Source organism: Notechis scutatus, chromosome 12 (assembly GCF_049901735.1).
Source record: "Notechis scutatus isolate UNSWTSFEM ecotype Mainland chromosome 12, rNotScu1.2, whole genome shotgun sequence".
Lineage (NCBI taxonomy): Eukaryota > Metazoa > Chordata > Lepidosauria > Squamata > Elapidae > Notechis > Notechis scutatus.
The window spans coordinates 14,655,017-14,670,376 of record NC_142020.1 but is presented as its reverse complement, the minus strand read 5'-3'; the positions used below and the strand labels follow the sequence as shown (position 1 = coordinate 14,670,376).

General features: G+C 45.8%; 1 protein-coding gene across 2 annotated transcripts in view; it reads right to left on the bottom strand.

The window, feature by feature from the left end:
• Positions 1 to 1,628: 1,628 nt before the first annotated feature.
• The window catches only part of TTYH3 (tweety family member 3), a 52,647-nt gene continuing 38,915 nt past the window's right edge, over positions 1,629 to 15,360 (bottom strand). Inside the window, exons 11-15 of one of the 2 annotated variants that reach the window (XM_087942211.1) lie at positions 13,470 to 13,606; positions 11,621 to 11,797; positions 10,478 to 10,553; positions 8,132 to 8,235; positions 1,629 to 4,929 (exon numbers count right to left, since the gene is read on the bottom strand). In XM_087942211.1, coding sequence (XP_087798337.1) covers positions 8,155 to 8,235; positions 10,478 to 10,553; positions 11,621 to 11,797; positions 13,470 to 13,606 — 471 coding nt within the window. In that variant the 3' untranslated portion in view covers positions 1,629 to 4,929; positions 8,132 to 8,154. The remainder of the gene's footprint in view (positions 4,930 to 8,131; positions 8,236 to 10,477; positions 10,554 to 11,620; positions 11,798 to 13,469; positions 13,607 to 15,360) is intronic. The other variant, XM_087942212.1, reaches the window with a different exon arrangement.

Genomic DNA, 15,360 nt, shown 5'->3' with positions numbered 1-15,360 from the left:
TAGAACTCATTAGCTACAAGCAGGAGAATCTGCCATAGATTGAACCAAAGCACTCAGTCCTCTTAACACAGTCCTCTTACCAACAGCTGGTGGTAACATTTTCTGCTCCATTTGGAAATAATAAAGACGGGATCCCTTGCCTCCACGGCATATGCCCTTCCACTGAGCAGTGGGGACCATACGTCCTGGCCAACAACCTGCCTTATTACGTGGAAGAGCTGGTTCCACCTACCAATGCTCCAAGGATCTCAAAGCTAGCTATGCATCACCATGACATACTCACAACACCTAGGATCTAGTGATCTAACACTGGGCCTATCTCAATTCCTTCAGGTCTGAGAGGTTCACGCTTAAAGAACCTTGGTGATCATGCGTGGTCTGAAGCACCTCGCTGAGGAACACACCTCAAAAATGAGACCTACGTGGTTTTTTTTTTTGAGTCCTTGTCTACCTACTTAGCCATCAGTTACAGGATGAAGAAGGACAGAAACAGAAGGGTGAAAGCTCAATTTTTTTTTCCTGAAGAAAATGCTTTTTTAACCCAACGTGGTCTAAGCCAAGAACTCTTGAAGACAACAGCTTGCAAGCTGCAGGAAGCTGCGATCCACATTTCTCTATTGTCCCTCATCAGAGATGCCTGTACTGGACCTGCTTGTTTGATACTTCAAACTTCACACTTCCCGGAGGAAGGTGCCAGATTGATGGATGGGGGAGGCAGCCAATAGAGCACTTCCTTTTAAACAACAAGCTCAGGAAAAGGTGGGATAAAGGACCAAAGCTGCACAACACCAGCCTTGTTTCATCGCTATGGCTTTTAAAAGACTTATTATTTTTGGCACAGATATGGTTGAACAATGTCCAGAACCTTCACCGCAAGAAGCTTTTGGCATGGCCTGATGCACTAAAGTCCTAGGTCTTTCAAAGAAGAAATGGGCACAGTTGGTCAAGGGAGCGTCAACGCAGACGTACCCCAAAGCCACGTTCCTTCTGCCCCAGTGGCCTCCATCCACAGTCAAAACTGAACTATGGACCAGACCCATCATTCAACCTTCTCTTGGCCTTGCGCACCCCACATATACCTTCCTCTCTGATCAAGCTGATAACACAGAGACCACAAGAACATGTCTTAGCATCCTCTCAAACACATTAAGCACCCTAAGAGAAACAATATTTGACCAATCAATATTTCCAACTACTCAACTTCCCGGTAGATCTTGGGAAGCACCAGCATGCTTTGGTGGAAAATATAGGTCTTGGGTCCTTGATGAGCCACAGATGGGACAAGCACAACAGATCTACGCGGCAAGTGTGCTGGATCTGAGCAGCAACTGAATTTAACACACGCGTGTGAATTGCGCAAAGTTTCTGCGATGCTCCAGGAATTTGCCCTCAGTCAAATTATTCCAAGTTTAGGCCAGGTTTAAGCTACTCGTTCCTCTTTCTTCCAGTTAAACTGGCCACACCTGAGGTATTTAATTCACACATACCCATCAGATTTGCTTTTTTTTTTTTTTTAAAGGAGGCTAGCTGAGAAGAATCTAACCTTCAAGTCTTGGCTACATGGAGGAATGTCAATTTTTCCTCCCCACCTTAAACCTTTCCTCATCTTAAGAAGCCAAAGAAAATTCAAAACGAAGTGAGCTAATATTATACATACAGGATACAAAACACGACACATTTTTTTTTTTTTTTTTTTGGACAGCACACACAAAAATAAATTCACATCCAAGTCTTGATTCGATTTTTTTTTTTTTTAAACAATTACAATGCAGTCTTCAACATCGGACGGGAGAAATTCCATCCCCATGCTGCTATGTACAGGTCACATTGTGGAGAGATGCCTGGTGAGCTGGAGATGGTCCCTAGGATTGTTTTCAGGAAAGGGCGTGTGATGGTTGTCGCGGGAAAAACCCAGTCCCCTTGCAAATGGCTCTCAGGAAGGGAAGGGAGGGAGGGTTTTAGGGCTCCGTTTTTCCACTCCAGCCTATGGTCCCCCTACTTCAGGTTCTGGCTAAGAGAACTTAGCGACCTGCCACTCAACGTCTCTTGAATTTCTTAGGCCAAAAAATCCACAGGGATGGTGGCCGGAAAAGTCTACCGCGCCGTCCTGAGACGTTCTTGACTTGCAAAAATAAACCAAAGAGAGAGAGAGAAAGCTAAGAGAACAGGAAATTAAAATATTCCGTGGGGTTTGCCTGCTATGTCAACGAAGCTGGTGCAGAAGCCCTAATGAAGACACCAAGCCAGCCAAACGTCAACACTCTTGCCAGCCAATAATTGAGGGAGGAGGGGGGAAAAACTTGGGACAAGCTGCTTTGGGAAGAGAGGACAGCCAGCGGTGAACAGCCCTTAGCAGTCGAAATGGTTGCCACGGATGCTTGGCACGAAGGAGAAGGCGGGGAAAGTGACCCCTGCTTCTCTTTGAAGGCAAACAAGTGACCATGCAAACACTCACATTTTCTGAAAGAGAGCCATTCAGACATGCCCCACGAGAACTGCACGTGCTCTTGGCGTCCCCGACAATCCATATTTACATGGGGCGGGTGCCTGGGTGCGTAGACACACACCCAGTTGGCTCTTGAGATAGAAGCATGCACCATAGTTTGAGATGATTCTGTATCTCGGTTAGTTGAAAAGCCGAGCCGAGTTCAAAGTCCCTGGAGAAGATTCACCCTGCACCAAACTCTGATCTGATAGCTTGGTCTTCTCCACCAGGTCGTCTTCTGCTGGTTGGAAAAGGCAGAGGACATCTTCAATTTGTGCAGGACACCCCAAGCTGAAGCTCCATCACCATCTAAGCAATGGCGACTTCTCAGGAGAAAGTCAAGTTTCTATAGTGGTTATTACAACGTACGTTGCTGGTCCCTTCCTTAAGATGATCATACCCAAGTTTTCTTCTGCCTGGAGAAGACTGAGCAGGACAGGGTTGTCTTCCTGCTCTCGGCAAACTAAGCTACCAAGAATGTTCTTCTGAAGATCTGTGATTATCTGCAGATGTTTCAGAGGGCTGAATTTTGTTTTTAAGGGCACACTTCAAAAGGTGGTCTGTGAAGGAATGTATTTTTTTGGGGGGAGGTGTCACTTTTGTACAAATACCTTCATGGTTGGAAGCAGGTCCAATGCCTCTCCCAACACCACTGAGTGCTGAGCTGTGTTTTTGGGAATCTAGAGATAAGATTGCAAAGCTGAGTAGGCTCCCTGCACTTACACACAAACAATGGCTTACTGATGCTCAAGAAAGACTTAACAGTGGTTTGAGTATCTACTCATTCTGCTGCAAGCTGCATCTCAGGACCTCAGAGCCTTCTGATATTCTAGGTTTTCAAAGCAAGCAAGCAACTAGGGTGGAGGGATGTGTGGGTGTGGATCTCGCAAGAGCGAAAGCAAGCAAGACTCCCTCTCAAATGTGCAAAACTTGAAAAGGAAATCTCCGTGCTTTCAAAAGGAGGAGACCCAAGAGATAAATAAGAATAGGGTGCAACTATTCAATATTCTAATCATCTCACATAGCAGGAACACCAGTAGATGTCCTACAGCAATTGTTCTTCCTCCCGATTTGCTGTTGACCTTTACTGTCAACAAGTTAAGAAGCAACTGATCCACAGATGGCCTTCAAATTAAGAGGAGAGACTATCCATTTCAAAAGTGTCTTCCCATAACAGTATTTTATGTTTGCTTCCTGATTTAAGGATACAGGACCAGTGACAATCCTCCCTTCTCCATCTAATATCAACACTTCCAGGGATTCGTCTGTCCTAACTCCCCAAAGGAGCCCAAATGATAAACATTGAGAAGTCTAACCTAGGAGGACACCTTGGGAAGAAGCTCAGTTTTACTGGTGTTTCCTTGACCTGTCCAATCCTTCTCCCAAAATTTGATATTTCACAGCCCTCCCCTCCAATCTACAATGCTCCTTAAATATTTTCCTGGAATATTTTGGCACCGAAAGAGTGGTAGTTTCCAGTTTGATGACTTCACATCAGCTCAAGAGATGTTTGGTGAGAGCTAGTAGGAAGTACAGATATAAAGGAGGAAGGCAGATAGAGCACAAACACACAAGTGTGTGTTCATATAAGGCTGTGTTTGTATGTGTGTGCAAACAAGCACATACATCCAACCACATATAAGCTGGTGCAGGAAGCCTTCCCCTTCTCTCCAGGACTTTAAACCCAGATAGTAAAAGAGAGGAGTAAACTTGTAGTAGAGGTATCCAAGATATCACAAAGGGTTAAATTAGTAGACCACGTTGTAACAGGCAAGGAACCAAGGACTTGCCAAGATCCCAAGTTGGAGATCCACCAATGCTGGCAGGAGAACCAAGGATGCCTCTATGGCAACTCCAAGAGATCTTCAGGCAAAGCTTGGAGATATCTGAGCTTCATTGGCAGAGTGGACATTCAAGATGGCTTTTGTTTCGGTGTGCCACATCAAGAGCACTTCCACCCCACGATCCAGTTTTAAGTCATCTGGTTCATCCAATCGTTTCTGATGGGTTGGACAGAAGACTTAGGGAGGAGATGGTCCACTTGACCATTTATGGGCATCAAAAGCGTATTTCCCCGTACAGCGAAGGAACACAAGAGGACCAGCACGTGGACATGAGCATGTGGAGATGTTGCCCCTCTCTGTAGAGAGAGAACCGCAAGGGAACGGAGCCTGGAACTGCAACAAGCTTCTACGGAGGTGTCTTCACGTGGACATGAGCCAGGTCAAGCTGGGGAAGAAGCAGCAGGAAATGCAACTGAGCTGGATCCCTGGACTTGGGGAGAAAAGCAGGATAGGTCTGCGAGGACAACAGAGGCTCGCAGCATTGGCCCATTTCGTTCCATTTTTTTCCACTTCCAGGTGTCCTTGTTTTCAGTGCACGCTTCCAGAATCCGGCCGAGGCTGGTTGGTGGCGAGGTATTTGGCTCTCATGCTGGACGTGTACTAGAGGGACAACAGAAAGCAAAAGAAGAAAACAAGAGGACAATCAACTCACAGGCATGTGACAAGAGATAGTTCAGAAGCACTTCAGAGTTGAAAGGGATCCTGGAGGCCTTCTAGCATCTAGTTCAACCCCCTAGTCCATTTCAGACAAATGGAATCTCCCACGTCTTCTTGAAAGCCTCCAGTGATGGAGCCCCCAATCACTTCTGAAGGCAAAATGTTCCCCTGGTCAATTGTTCTCACTGTTGGGAAAGTTCTGCTTACTTCAGATACAGTGATGGTCTGGTGGACCTTTGGAGAACTTAGATTTGGACAGAGTTACAAATTAGGGAGCTGACACTCAACCGGAGATCACAAACCCAAGAAAACATTGGCTTTGCAGGTGGGCTAAAGAGTATAGATGAAGGGTTTGGGGGCAGAACTGCTAAGATCCCATTCCAAAGGTTCGGAGAAACCCAAGGCAGAAAAATATCATCCTACAGATTCCAATCCCACAGAGCAGAGAACACAGCCTTAAAATGCGATTCCGTTTTAGCAGACAGGGAGTTCTCAACTTACGACCTCTTCTGAGTTATGATGGACTTCCCCAAAGCTCCTTACAACCCATTTTCAGTGTTACAATGGCCGTACACGCATACACACCCATGGTGACATGATCACATTTGAGTGCTTGGCTACTGGCTCATGTTTATGGATGTCTGCGGCATGCTAAGTCACCTGGCCTTGACTGGTGATATATTTTTTCCCCCAGTTTCTGGTGTTTACTTCCAGTTTCCAGCAAAAAACATCCAGACCTATTCTTTTAGTAAATGTATCACGAATTTGAAAGAACATCCCCATGTAGGTTTCATCACTCTAATGCAATTTCTGGGTTCTACAGATACCTCTGGCCATCTCTTCATCTTTCGTTTTATGTGGTTTAGTCATGAGGTTGAACCTTGCATCGCCATGCTAAGGAACCCACCTCTGGTGTGCCCTTCTCCTGGAAGCCACACTGGCCATCTGGCCCTCCCAACCCCAAAATATAACTGGTCTTGGCTTCCCTGCTTTTCAAGAGGCGTTGGCACTCCTGTCTCAACATGCAGCAGACAAATTAAGGTGGAGAACATCTGCTGGCACTTCAGACCCTAGCAAGAAATGGTTTGGTCTTAAGACTACATTCCGCCCCTGTCAAGTTCTCTTCCAGAGGGGTGGGGGGGTGGGGGGGGGAAGAGAGATATGTCTGAAAAACAAAGTTTATAATACAGAACATTGAGAAAGAAACGAGAATGCAGTGACCCAACAGCCACGGGAGCCTGGAATTCCTGCCCCACAGCGGGACCAAGCGATGCAGAAATAGGCACCATCCCAGGACGAACCCTTGGAAGAGCACAGGCAAACATGCACCCGGTCACATACGCAGCTCCTCCTCATGCGCTTGGCCCATGCACCCCAAGCAAAGCACGTGTCTTTTTGACAATTCACGCTAGAGCAGGTTTGCCAAGGAGGGGAGGAAAAAAACCCCCAAACTCTTAAGAGATTCTCAAAGCATACGATGAAGCAAGAAAGCCAGGATGGAGAAACCGGGCAAATGGCAACAAGCAAGAAGCCAGGATGGAGAAACCAGGCAAATGGCAGCGGAGATAAGGAAGGTGTGCCTGTTCTTGGGGGTGTGGGGGGGTGTTGTGTACTGAACACTTCACAAAAGTTAGGATAAGTCTCTTCCCAGTCCTCTAGATGTTCATCAGCTCGGAGATATTTTTGCACCAGTCTGGTTTAACCAGATTTGAGCAGAAGGCTAGCAAAGCTAGCCTTTGCTGGTTGAAGACTACTGTTTTCTGGTAGAGGTTTATTGCTATGGGATCCTGAACTCATCTGGATTGAGGGGTATAGCTGAAGGACTACGTCTAACTCTTGGTGGAATTCCCCAGCATCTGGGTGCATTGAGGGGATGTTACTTGCTGTATTGTGGAGGTCGGCAGGAGACCAAGGACAATGAACCATCCACCAGGGAGCTGTGTTCTATTATCAGTGGTGGTTTAGCAAGCTGTTGGTAGCTCCCATATTCAAGGTTTACTTCTACTTTATTGGAAGGTGGAGCTAGGAGGCAGAATCCACCCAAGAGAGATGGAACTGGTCAGCTTCATGAACAAAACCAGGATAGAATTAGACCAGCCCAGACAAATAACTGCTATCTATTCCACGTTAGAAATAGGGGGATTGTTTTTATTCCGCTTAGCTACTATTCTTAAATAAATAAGAACAGAGGTTAACTTTGCCAATAGGTTAGCTAGTTTCTTTAAAGGGGTGGGTGGGGGTGGTGAAACCTGCACCTGATTAAACTCTATCCCAGTTTAACCTAGGGACGAGATTCAAAATGACAAGCAACAATATCTCAACGTTGCCGCATGTGAAGCTGGCTCGTCCACAGCCAAATCAGGTGGCCAGGAAAAGCTGTTTTGAAGCTTATGAAACTCTGCTTGAAAACAAAACGAGGGGATTTCAACTCAGCTGGCTGAATCTCGAGGCCTCTGGGTTGAAAATCTGTCAGGAGGCGCTTCGGTTAGCCACTTCATGGCACCCGCTCTGGCATCCTGGGGTCCTTGGTTTAACAGGGGTTGTTTTTCAGCTTTGCACGCTGTGCAGAATCTCTTGTTACGAGATGGGCAGCTACAAATACTCCATCCCTTTTCTTAAAAACAAACCAACCAACCCGCAAAAACACAGAAACTGTGACACAAAGGGAAAGAGAAATGGAGGGAGACAAAAAAACGGGTTTGGCAAGAGAGATCCGCTTATCTGCTTATGTTTCAGTGAGCTCAGCTAGCTAAAACTCCACGGGGTGGGATGGGGGAATTCAAGGGAGGACACGCCTAAGCAATCTGCTTTCAGATCCTTGGTGGTCCTTTCTCGATTCCGAAACATCCTGGGGCGGGGAGGCTCTGTTTTGGGAGTTTGGCTGGAGACTCACGATTTAACTGGAATAATTGCTGAAATCCTGACCAGCCTATGAGGATTGCAGGAAGCTTCGCCATGAAAAGATGGAGGTGCCTCCGCGACGGAGGAGCAGGGCGTAGAGAGAGCCCGGTTGGGAGAAGGACGGGGGTGGGGAAGTGCAGGGAGAGGATACGTGGAGTCTTGGGCAGGTGGGCCTTTAAGTGCAGGGTGGCAGGATCGGGTGGGTGAGTGGGGCGTTCAGCGAGAAGGACCTTCGTTTCAGTACCTGTTCCGTTTGTGCGGGCGCTGCTACCAGTACGTCCGAGCACTGTCCGAGGGCTTAAGCTGCCAGCTCATATGGCTGCTACTGTCCATGGCAGCCAAATACAACTGTGATGATGCAGGAAAAGAGAGAGAAAAAAAGAGAGAGAGAGAGAAGAGTGCAGCCTCAACGTGCATGAAAAAAAAACACCACAAACTGCAAGCATGTGAACCGTTGTGGTAGGGATGTCAATGATTGGATGGGGTTCATCCTTGGGAGAACAGATCTCGGAGCCAGGGAGGGGAGGGAAACGAAAGAAGGGATGACTCGGGGGGACAAAAAAAAAAAAGAGAGAGAGAGAGAGAGACAAACGATGAAGAAGACAACTCTTGCCCTACTGGAGAAGTTGACTCGGTTTCCACCAGCGTTGAGCCCAAAAGGAACGAATCTTGAGAGCACTACTGGATTCTGCTTTGGTTCAGAGCCCTCTCGTGACTTGGATTGTTGTCAGCCAACACCAACTTGGATTTGAGTCCAATTCTCTGGGTTTTGGGGCAGCCTTAGCCAACTCTGATCTCATCAGAGACTCTGGCGGGACATGGTTTGGCCAAGTCACCCGTTGATTTACTCTTGACAAGGCTACTTTCCACAAAGCGAAGTATTCTTCTATAGAGTGGTGTGAGAGAGGTGGACACCATTAAAAAATGGGACTGGAGTCTCCTTTCTTAGTAGGCAACCCTTTGCTTTGTGGAAAGCAAAAGTAATCAAGAATAATTGTCAAGAGTAATCAGCGGGTGACTTGGCCAAACCATGTCCCACCAGGTCTCTGATGAGATCAGAGTTGGCTAAGACTGCCCCAAAACCCAGAGAATTGGACCCAAATCCAAGTTGGTGTTGGCTGGACATTTCCATTTTTATAAGCAGCGAGTGCTCTTCCCCTCAACTTCCAAAGCATGGACCATCCTAACTCCTAAGATAAAACCCAAACATGCTGGTGTTACACCTTCTATCATGGTGGCAGTGCCTGTCTTGTTCAATGTTGAGGTAGGACACCAAATGTAACTCTACATCCCAGGTCCTGAACTAAGACACGGCATTCCCATTATATCAAATTGAAGCTCCTTTTTCTTTTGAAATTCCAGATCTCTACCCTTCCAGATCTAGAACACAACACTGCTAGAGATATCTTGAAGGCCACAACTGCTTTTTTTCAATCTTCTGAGAATCAGTTTTTTTGCCAAAGGAGAAAAGTAGAAAAAAAACTCTACCACTATGTTCTGCCCATAAGGAACCATGATACTTAATAATAGGTTGTATTGAAGGTGTCCAAACACCTGTAAGCAACAGATTCCATCACCAGATGCATAGTCAGAAGAATAAACATTTTCCCCAAAAAAGAATTTGCTCTAAAAAGCTAACAGCTTGAATCTTTCTGAAATCAAAACATTTTGGAATAACTACACATATTTCTAATTACGGCTTGAAATGCTGGTATAAGCATCTGTTTTCTCTTAACAACACTAAAATCTCTTCTACAAGACCAGCCATTTTTTTCCCTTTAAAAAAACAAACTGTTTTTTGTTCTTTTAATATACTGAAGACATAAAATATAACCGATCCCTTTGAAGATATTCCATGCTGGCAGAAGACTATTGTATCGAGACCAGCAATACACAGACTAGAATAAATCGAGATATAAGATTGCAACTCAGGAAATTAAAGAAAGAAACCCAGGATTTTTTTTTTAATATATATAAAATAGCTTCTTGTTCAAAGAGATTCTTCCATAAAATGCATAGTTTTCTTTCTGGAAATCAGATTCTCCCTTCCCTCCCAAAGAAGGAAATTATGAACATTAAAAACCCAAATCGAGAACAGAACACATTGCTATCTTTCCTTCAAGGTGGATTTTGGTGTCACCATAATCAGGGGTGGGATTCAACTGGTGTAACAACCGGTTTGGTGAGTGCACAGGGGCAGGTGGATGGGGCGAAATGATCACCGGAATTACCGGTTCGCCTGAATCAGTACGAACCGGTAGAATCCCACCACTGACCATAATGCCCCATGGTCAACCATTACCATCTCTTTCCAGGATATGAGACCTCTGCAGAAGTTTGCTCGTGGCCCACAACTCCCTGATGCCCCGTCGTCACAATAATGTATGTTTTCTGGGTGTGTTTTTGCAGGTGACTTAATGTCAGCCTGCCCGCCCTAAGACTCCATACTTAATGAGGAGAATTGGGTGGGTGGGCTTGTCTCTTCGATGGATTGGTGACTTGGGGTGAGAAGGACCCCCGCAGCTCTTTGTCAAGATCTTCAGAGCAAATTGTGGTTTTACCCTTTCAAAAAAGGAAGACCAGAACTTACAGAAGGAGGAGGGGATTCGCGGCCGATCAAAGGGGTGTTCTCGCAACGGGGATTCTGGAAATTGGCATTCTGGGTCCTGGGGGAAAAAGTAAAAAAAATAAAAATATTGAGAACTTGGAGATGTGATGATATTCAAAATCTCTTTATTTTTTTAAAAAATAATTTTTAATGCTTTATTGTCATCGTACATATATACACAGTATACACATACAACGAAATTCACATAACACCCAGAGACCAGACTCAATATGCACACACACACGACAATCCCAAAACACACACACCCTACCCAAGGTTCCCCACCCCCTAAAAACACACAAGCATCCACACAACAGACCAAGTAACCCTGTCCAACAGCTCACTGATGGTGGTCCTTAAGTTCATTGTTAAAAGGGCAATTATAGCTCTGGGATTAAAAATGTGTGGTCTGAGTTTTAATGGTTCTGTATCTTCTGCCAGAAGGCAGCAGTTCACAAAGATTGTGAGCAGGATGGGAAGAGTCTTTGAGGATGTTGTGCATCTTCCTCAAACAATGAGATGCAAAGACGTCGTCCAGGGCTAGTAGCTGGAGCCCAATGATATTCTGGGAGTTTGAATGATTCTCTGGGAAAACCCGGATCTGAAAGGTTCCCTCCAATAAGTAAAATATTAAAAATCTACCCCCTGAACCCATCATTCCATCACATGCCCCAATCCACCCTCCATTCCAACCTGAGACATCCCTTCAACCACTCCTCAACCAGGTGCAGAAATAACATGACCTTGACTCCGAAGAAGAATGCTATTATGTCTGACCATATACGCTCCATGAAATTCCCTCCTCCCAACTTCAAGAATGTGGCAGCACGGAAGATCCTGGTGCTAATATGGTTTCCAAAACTGACACACCTAATATCCACTGATGTTCTTGTCCTACTTTTTGGAGTCGGTGGACGGTGGCAGACACAAATGGCTTGATTCTGAGGATCCCCATCCAACCTCCCTGGGAAACTGATCTGGATCGAGAGAGATGCTAACCTGCGGGAATCGGGGTCTTCTGATTCGGTTCACTTGCTCTGCATGCTGCATTGGGGTCAACCCCAGCTAGATGCCACTTTCTAAGGCTGGGACCTCAGCCGCAAAACCCCACATGCTCCCACTCACATGTATTCCGTGACGGGCGCATTGCTGACGGTATGTGCAGCTGCCGGGATGCTGGTTTCGCTGCCGTAACTGCTCCCACAGCTGTAGAGACTTGGCATGTGGACTCGGTACAAGTTGTCATGAGTTTGCCGGCTCCCTTGGGCCGTCGATTCTTCCTCTCCATCCTCTTCGGTGTTCCTGGTGGAGAAGAAATGGAGGAAAAACATCCTGACGGTGAAAACAATTAACCAGTAGAACCGCTTGCCTTCAGAAGTTGTGCGTTGCTCCATCACTGGAGGCTTTTAAGAAGAGATTGGACCACCACTTGTCTGAAATGGTACAGGGTTTCCTGCTTAAGCAGGGGGTTGGACTAGAAGACCTCCAAGGTCCCTTCCAACTCTTGTTATTCTTTTAATCTATAATCCCAGATCAATTGATCAGTGGACTGGCTTGCCTCTATAAATTCTGGGTGCTCCATCACCCTAACCCTAACCCTAACTCATCACACAGCCAAAAGAAACAAGGCAAAAAAAAATATATATATAGAGAGAGAAAACCTAGAACAAGAGATTAAGCAAATGGAGGAGTTGCACCAGACAGAACCTAATAATCAAAACTTGAAAGATGAATTAGATCTTCTGAAACATCAACTACATATCTCAGAGAGAGAGAAAATAGCTTGTGCTATTTTGTGCTATAATTAAACTAGCTAAACAAAACTATTTTGAAAATGTCAATAAACCTGGACGGTGGCTGGGACAGAAACTAAGAAATTATAGAGAAAAACAACAATAAACAAATTACAAGATGAAGAAGGGACTATATGTCACGATGAGAGCTCCAAAAAAGACATTGCCCAGAGATTCCATGCAAAATTATATGCAAGAAATGAAAATCAATCTGAAGAAAAGATTAGAACCCATCACTGGAGGCTTTCAAGAAGAGATTGGACAGCCCTTTGTCTGAAATGGTACAGGGTTTCCTGCTTAAGCAGGGGGTTGGACTAGGTGACCTCCAAGGTCCCTTCCAACTTTGGTATTCTGTCATTCTGAACAGGGGGTTGGACTAGAAGACCTCCAAGGTCCCTTGTCCCTTCCAAGTCTGGTCTTCTATATTTCAAATGTGGTCCCTTCCAACTCTGTCATTCTGTTACTCTGTTAATCAATCAATGGAACGGAAGTGGCTTCTAGAAGTTGTGGTTTGCTCCAACACTGGAATTTTTTAAAGAAGAGGTTGGACAACCATTTGGTAGAGGGTTTCCCTCCTGAGCGGGGGGGTTGGACTAGATGACCTCCAAGGTCCCTTCCCCGCTCTGTTTCCGTCGTTTTGGTTTTTTTTCCTGTTATTTTAAGGAACATACCCCAAAAAAAGTTCTGGATTCTGGACAAAATGGCAAACAATGCCACAAGGGGGCAGTCCACTGTTGCCGTAGAAGGCAAGTTGTGAGTCAAGGGTGACACATCCATCACACAAAACGGCAATTAGGGCGTGAGTCATGAATCCAAAGCAGTCAAGAAGGGGAGGGGGAGTAGAACTCCTGAGCATCAGAGCTTGTTAATAATAATATTAATATAAGAAATACTAATGCTCTGATGATCTTTTCTTAGTGAGCCCCTAGAAGCCAAGAGGAACATAGGGGCCAAATTTCAAGTTTGTAGGCTTTACAGTTCTGGAGATTTTGTGATGATGCCTGAGAGGCATTTCGCTTTTTATATCTATGGATATGGTCAGTTAGGATAGTTCTGTAAGTAGATTAAACCTACAAAACAAAAAATTCACAAATCCTTCATAACATGGGATGCTCTCTGTCTGTCTGTCTCTCTCTCTCTCTCTCACACACACACACACTTTTATTTTCTTGCACACCTACCTCTTCTGCTGCCAGGTGTGTGGGACGCTACACACAATGGAGCTGAACATCAGGGCCGTCACAAAGGAGAAGAGCACCAGGTAGATGAGTCCTTCTACACCGTCATAACAGAAGCCAGTCAGAGCTTGGACATAATCCTAAAAGGAGATGTAAATACTTCACAGGGAGCCCTCGGATTACAATGGTCCTGTTTAGTGACCATTCAAAGTGACAAGGGCACCGTGAAAAGTGACTTGCGACCGTTTTTTCACACTTAACAACCGTTGCTGCACATGATCGAAATCCAAACGCTTGGCAATGAACTCGTATTTATGACGGTTCAGTGACATAAGGAAAGTATGATGAATTGGTGAAGCAAATAATATTGTTATTGTTACTACTAACACTATTGTAATGAATATCAATATAAGGAATAGGGTGGTAAACATTTTGACGAGGATTTCCTAAAACTATTTGTACTCAGACCACATTACTATTCAGTTGAAATGGGAATGTTTACATGCTATTAAAATTAAAAATTTGCATTAAGATGAAGAGGAGGAGGGGAGAGGAGGAGGAAGAAGAGGAAGAAGAGGAGGAGGAGGAGGAGGAGGAGGGAGAAGGAAGAAGAGGAAGAAGGAGGAGGAGGAAGAAGAGGAGGAAGAAGAGGAAGAAGAGGAGGAGGAAGAGGAGGAGGAGGAGGAAGAGGAAGAAGAGGAGGAGGAGGAAGAAGAAGAGGAAGAGGAAGAAGAAGAGGAGGAGGAGGAAGAAGAAGAGGAAGAAGAAGAGGAGGATGAGGAGAAAGAAGAGGAGGAGGAGGAAAAAGAGACGGAGGAGGAAGAAGAGGAAGAGGAGGAAGAAGAGGAAGAGGAAGAGGAGGAGGAGGAGGGAGAAGAAGAGGAAGAGGAAGAAGAAGAGGAGGAGGAGGAAGAAGAAGAGGAAGAAGAAGAGGAGGAGGAGAAAGAAGAGGAGGAGGAGGAAAAGAGACGGAGGAGGAAGAAGAGGAAGAGGAGGAAGAAGAGGAAGAGGAAGAGGAGGAGGAGGAGGGAGAAGAAGAGGAAGAGGAAGAAGAAGAGGAGGAGGAAGAAGAGGAAGAGGAGGAGGAGGGAGAAGAGGAGGAGGAGGAGGAAAAGAGACGGAGGAGGAAGAAGAAGAGGAAGAGGAAGAGGAGGAAGAAGAGGAAGAGGAGGGAGGAGGGAGGAGAAGAGGAAGAGGAAGAAGAAGAGAAGGAGGGAAGAAGAGGAAGAAGAGGAAGAAGATGAGGAGAAAGAAGAGGAGGAAGAGGAAGAAGCGGAGGAGGAAGAAGAGGAAGAGGAGGAGGAGGGAGAAGAGGAGGAGGAAGAGGAAGAAGAGGAGGAGGAGGAAGGAAGAGGAGGAGGAGGAAGAAGAAGTGTGTGGTTATGTAGCCACTTCTGGTCCCTTTGAAGGGCTTCTTCATTCTCCTGAAAATCCAGAGATAAAGCCACTTTATCGCGGAAAGGAGCCGTTGCCTGGCAACGAGGAGGTTAAAATCCGCATCGCTGGTCCCACTCTTGGTTTTCCTCCCAGGCAACCTCTCAATAACAACATCAAGATCTTAGAGGACTTGTCAGAACAGAACACGCCCAAGGCATCCCGACATCGTTTCCTCCAAGACTTTGAACGCGGACGTGTCTGGTTAGGCTACATGGTCCTCTCCTCCCGAGCTTTTGCTTCCCCGCAGCTTCCTCCTCCAATCCTGCAGAGCGGAGTTCTCCAAGGACAAAAAGGAGGAGGAGAAAGACCTGGTTGGCTGAGGGGGGGACTATTTTTTTTGAAGGCCACCAGACTGGTTGCAGGAGATAAGACCGACCACAAAACAGGTTTCGGTTCCTCTGTTGAAGGAGGATGTTCAGAAGAGGAGGAACCAGCTGGCGTCCTTCCATGAGGTACA